The sequence below is a fragment of the Clytia hemisphaerica genome, unplaced genomic scaffold, assembly GCF_902728285.1.
Source record: "Clytia hemisphaerica strain Z4C2 unplaced genomic scaffold, Clytia hemisphaerica genome assembly, whole genome shotgun sequence".
NCBI classification, from domain to species: domain Eukaryota; kingdom Metazoa; phylum Cnidaria; class Hydrozoa; order Leptothecata; family Clytiidae; genus Clytia; species Clytia hemisphaerica.
In genome coordinates this window covers 248,916-254,832 of record NW_027103264.1, presented here as the reverse complement: position 1 = coordinate 254,832, position 5,917 = coordinate 248,916, and the positions used below count along the sequence as shown (strand labels likewise).

Below are 5,917 nucleotides of genomic sequence, written 5' to 3'. Positions count from 1 at the left end.
AAAATAACATATAAAAGAATGAAAGAAATCCTTTCGGATGTAAGACATATTCTCAACATTCAGAACAAACAACCCGTTGAATTCGAAAAACCGAAAAAACTGCGCAAAGTTGTGAGACCTTTGATTGACACTACATTGACATTAAATCACCGAACACCAATATAAAGGCTGGTACTAGCATCTTGAAAGCAATTCTCGATAAAATTAAAAATTATTGACATTTTTCTTCTCAGAGATTGCCTCAAAATGGTGGCAGTATCTGTGGAATTACATTTTAATTCTTGCTCTCACAAAGTTATAAGTCTGTTTCAAAATAATATGCAGCAGAGACAAAACAGGCTGTAACTTTTAATTAGCATTTCAAAAAATGGCGGTTTTTGTGATTGTTGAAAAGATAATAAGGAGTGGGATATAAATAAAATGAAATAAAAAAAAACCCTTAAAAATGAAGACGAAAAATGAAGAAGAAAAAAGCAACTTTTTCTACAATTGCGCTATGATCCCCATGTCAGATGAAGAAATTTTCAATGTTAGAGGGTTATCACTGTAAAAAAAAATCAAAAAAAAATTTATTCAGTCAAAAAATATATGACAATACAAGCTCTTTTTTGTTGTTTTTTATGATTTTTCAAGTCAATTAGTGATAAACTATGAGCTATTCCGTCGATTGGATTAATATTTTTGAATAATTTTTTTCAAAGTGATCATATTCTAATATCAGAGAATTATTGTTGTGAAAAATATACGTATTTCTTCATAAAGTTGATTTTTTTCTTCTTCCCGGGGTAGGGGGAATAATAGGTTTGCAAGATTATGGGTATGTCTGAGCTGAAAGTTAGAGACTGAATTTAGAACATTTTGTCCTTTCTTTGACGTTTTTGCCACCCTTAGAGAAAATATTTCCCCAAAATTTCAGCCAAAATTTTCAAATTTTAGTCCAAATTTATGACCCTTTTAGGGGGTTGATCTTTAATCTTGGTAATTTTGGAGCCCTGAAAGAGACTCGATTGCTTTTTAATGATTTTTGTACCACTTTGAGGAACTTTCGAGGTTGTGAAAAGATACCCATACGGGTCGTACATATCCGGCATCCACTTTGCCTAATTACCCCCAGTACTTCATCTTCCTTTTATATATATTTTTTATTTTTGGCAATATTCCACTCTTGAATATCCTATCAACAAGTACAAAACCGCATTTTCAATTCAAATTCTATCACAAAGTTACAGCATTTTTTTTCTTCACTTCAGATTATAATTGAGAGAGCCTTTACCAGATACCTTTTCAAGTCTTTATTTTAGAATTCGACTGTTTCTTTTTGGTAAAGCTCAAAATACTTGATCGTCCATTCCCAAGACCAAAGACTAGACAAGTTAAATCATTTTTCAAGAAGGTCTTTCTATCATGAGAAAACAAAGAGATGGATTTTCTGTAGAATTTTTTATTCAAATCTAATCAAATAAAACAAGAAAAAAGTGCGAGTATACCTTTAAAAGTGAACCAATATGATTGTGTATACATTATGAGGAAAAAATTATTTAGATTGTACAACAAAGGAAGAATAACCATAGAAAAGAAAAAATATAAACGGATTTAAATATTTACAACCAGATAAGTATACTTCAAGTGAATTTACATTACTCAACGTTTAAACCAACCTTGTGCTTTCTTGTAACTAAATTCACTCGAGGTATAAAAAAAGCTAATTACAATGACTATTACAATACGATCCTATGAAAAAAATTATCTTTAGTTATGAGGATAACAATCATACATACTTTTGAAGACTTTCTGGAATTATCTATTGTACATACACTCTTCAAACTTTCAAAGTTTGCTTGGATTATTAGAGCTGTCCAAAATAAGGAAAATTATCGATATGATTTTTAAAAAGAAAAAATAAATGCGATGCAATTCGATTATACAGAGAACAAACAAAATTTAAATTTTAACCTTAACAAATTGTAGTATTTAACCAGTTTCCAACCACTTTGATATTTAATATGCCAGTTGTAAAGCTAATTGTTGTTGTTTTGGTGCTCAAAGAACATAAAGTCCTGTAAAGAGAGAAAAAAGGTACATCGTGAAAAACAGTTTAACTGTAGCAGTTTTCCTATGAGAGAATCTACCTCCTCATTCAATCAATTGTCTTTCTATGGATTTTCTTATCTTAAGAATGATTTATTTTTTACATATAGTTTTGATACTAAGAAAAAAACATACCAGAAGCATAGTAGCTCCAAAAACAACAGCCTTCATTTTAACATCCAAGTCCATGGGAACTGAAAAGTTAGAAAATATACACATTTTTTCAATAAACAAAGTGGTTAAGTGAAAGCACACCTTTGAAACAAAATAGGATTAAAATGTCATTCGAATAAAATCTACCAGAGAGTATGAAGATTAACTTTTCAAGATAATAAAGATCGATTTATCTGATCAGTATTGACAATTCTACGATGGCAAATGTTACAGGCTTACATGTTATGGAGAAGTTACTGGCATCAGTCCAACATTCTTGGCCACATCCAGTGAACTGCCGAATGATCTCTCCAACTTGGGTAGTTTCATCTAATGCCAGCAACTAAAAGAGAAATAATTTTATGTTAAACTCGATTATTTCATTACAATTTACATGACGGGACGCGATTATTTGTGTCAGTTTCAGCCAATTTTCTTCTCCAGAAACTTACAGAGAAGGTGAGGCTCTATTTTTACTTTTCTTTGCTCGCTCATTGCATGAAGGTAATAAAGATAGATGGAGAGTCAATGCCTTTTGTTCTATTCTGATTTATCATCGGAAGCAAACAGCTGTTTGGTTGCTTTGGGAATAAGATGATTAATTTTGGGTATACTCGTAGGAATATTTAAGATGAATGAAAAGACATTACATTTTTAACAAGTATATTGAAATATAAGCCTTGTCATGAAAAATTGAAAAAAAAATCACATAATAAGCACAATACTCCAAACTTTTAGGGGAAGCTGCCTATAAAGCCATCGATAGATTTAAAAAAGAATTACGTGTTACGATTAGGAACCTTGTATCGATCATTTTATCAGAGTATGAAAACCGCTGCCCACTTATAGACGTGAAGATTTTAAGATAAGAAACTTTCAAGGATAATGTGATGTAAATCTCAATGTTAACAAATGCCAGCCCAGAAATATATCCTTATGAAATTAATATATTCTTTTATCCTTAAATCAGTTGAAACTATTTCGAATCGCATTTTAACTAAGATTTCTCGCAAAATTAAGTTTTTCAAAATAAACGAACCAGCCTCTTTCTGTTCTTATAAAGTTATAAATTGATGTTTTTTGCTTCCAATGATGGTACATTAAAGAAAAGCCGCTTTGAATAGATTTATAAAAGATTTCAACGACCATTTAGGTCATTACCAAGACGTTTTCTCTCCATCTGTATTTTTATTACCTTCATGCTCATTGTAAGTGAAAAAAATTCTTACTTGAAAATTGACATCAACACAACATGGAATGACGCAGCACGGTCCTCTTATTTTCAACACTGTGTTTCGTTGAGCATCCATCAAATCAAATTTGTAATCCCACAGTGACCACCTGAAAGATTAAAATTTTAATGATGAAAAAACATCTTCAAAACGTAAAATGCTTCTACGCTGGTAAGACAATAAAATTGAGGAAAGGATTAGCCAAGCAAGTTAAGATCAGCTGAGTAAAATACAATTAATTAAGGATACTTCTGTTCAACATATCCACAAATTTCACCGCCAGATCTGATTTCCATTTCTTGCAAGCAGCACCAACAGCAACAGGCTTGACATTTGAGGGGACGCCACAACGAAATAATTTCTTGTTGATAGTTGTCCAACACCTTCATGTTAAATGATCGAGCTGGTCCACAACATTGTCTGTTGCAACAATCATTATCTGTAATAGTTAATTTTGATAAATATGTGAGATTCACAATCACGAACAACTAAAAACATTGTCAGGGATACCAAAAACATTTTCTTTTAGAGTGAAATAACTCTTAGAGTTGATGTATTTTCTTCTGAAAATTAGGATCAATAAATAGCTCTTTTACTTAGGTATATATAACAGCAGGAAGGAAATATAAAGGCTTTATAGACAATAACCTTTTCAATGGCAAGATTTGCAGCACCTACAAAAACTTTAAGTCGGTTCTTTGGTTCTAGAAATGAAAATTCTTAAAACATCTTCCTGCCAAGCTGGAATGTGATTTTATAGTTAAAATTTATCAGTTATGTTCATTTGATAACAATCTTGCAGCAGTGCAGAAAATATCTGTGAAAAAATAAATTGAACTTCGAAATTCAAATTAAACTTTCGGCTTTGAACATAAAATTCCTTACCTTCTACAGCAAAATAAACATCCTGACCAACAGAATTCAAAATACGATACTTGTTATTTGTTTCCCAGCCAGTGAATACTAAAAAAAGTATGCATTATCATTAAGTGTTTGTAAATGTTTGTATCAACAAAATGGTTTGTTCAGAATCTTGTTTTCATAATTGATTTGGCAAAAGCATATACTACATGGTTTACCTTCTAAAAGTTCTATTTGTTGCTTAACAATCAATTGATCAAGTTGTGTTAAATATTCCAATCCACGAGGACACCCAACAGGAGCTTGTTGAACAGGTGGCATCCATTGCATACCCGCTAAAAGAAGATTGGGAAGGTAGCACACACAGGTTTGGCACAGAAATAAATAATAAAATTTAGCAAAAAGATTATAATAATAGTGGTAACAATAACTTTTGTTAACTATAATTTAAAAAAAACTTTTTGACATTTTTTAAAATGACACAATTAAAAAAAAAGTATTACCTGCAGCACCAAATTGAGGTTGACCGGGTGGTCCACCAGCAACAGGTTGTTGGTATTGTGCTGTTGGTTGATAGTGAGGTTGAGCACCTGGCTGTTGATAGCTTACTGGTGGCACCTTTTCTGGTTCTGCCATTTTTGTGTTTTAGTTTTTACCCTGCAATAACAATATTGAATCCCATTGTTTCAAGTGTGTTTTATTACTTTAAGTTTTGCTTTTCTTTTTCAAAAACTTTTCAATCTTACAAAGTTAATCCAAATTTTACATTTGAAAAGATAATTCAGAATACTTGTATTATATAATAACTAGCCGGTACCCGGCGTCGCACGCCGGTTAAGCTGTAGCTGAACGCACTAAAAGTCCTTTGGATGTTGAAGCTGGCTTAAAAAAGCGATCAAATAAAAAAAAGAAATCTGTACAACGTTTAACTCTAACCTTCCCCGGGTGTCTTATCTTTTAACCATATTTGGATCGTTTACTGCCCCCCTCCCGAGACATAAAGCCCTTAGTCCCCCCCCCCCCCGGGAAAATGACGTACACACTTTTTAGCAGTAACGACCAATGAAGTATAAGCCCGAAGGGCTAGAAGTCAATCTCCTTGGTAGGATTTGAAGCCAACAAATCCTACCAAAGTAGCGCGGCCTTGAGCGGCTCGCCTGGTTTTTACACAAATGACAGATTAATACTATAAAATTTACCTCTAAATTTCGAAAAAAATATCAATCGTAAACAAAGGAATTGCTAGATTCAATCTGTCGTCAAAAATGCGGCGCATTTTTAAGCTTCACTTTTTCTTGCCTGAGAAAGGTTAGAGATTGAACTTTAGCCCTTCGGGCTTTTTAAACTCAATGGTAACGACGGCTTGAATATTTTTATAAGAAAAAGAAAGTGAACTGATTTTTTCTTATGCTTTATATCGCCCTTTGAATGCTGTTGTTGTCCACAAACCTTTCTATGTTTTGATTTACTTTTGAAATATTCTTTTCTATGAAATGAAATTGTTTTGTTTTGAAAAGAATTCGAATGTCATTAATAAATACGATCGTTAAATACATTCGAAGACATTTAAAACAAAAGAAGAG

At 32.2% G+C, this 5,917-nt stretch overlaps 1 protein-coding gene across 1 annotated transcript; it reads right to left on the bottom strand.

The window, feature by feature from the left end:
• Positions 1 to 1,425: 1,425 nt before the first annotated feature.
• Positions 1,426 to 5,007, bottom strand: LOC136800952 (phospholipid scramblase 1-like). The gene is made up of 8 exons (XM_067057567.1): positions 4,838 to 5,007; positions 4,553 to 4,669; positions 4,359 to 4,436; positions 3,723 to 3,912; positions 3,471 to 3,582; positions 2,482 to 2,584; positions 2,224 to 2,282; positions 1,426 to 2,057 (listed from the first exon to the last, which is right to left on the bottom strand). Exons 1-8 carry the CDS (start codon positions 4,968 to 4,970, stop codon positions 2,019 to 2,021), a joined length of 831 nt encoding a protein of 276 aa, XP_066913668.1. The 5' UTR covers positions 4,971 to 5,007; the 3' UTR covers positions 1,426 to 2,018.
• Positions 5,008 to 5,917: the final 910 nt, after the last annotated feature.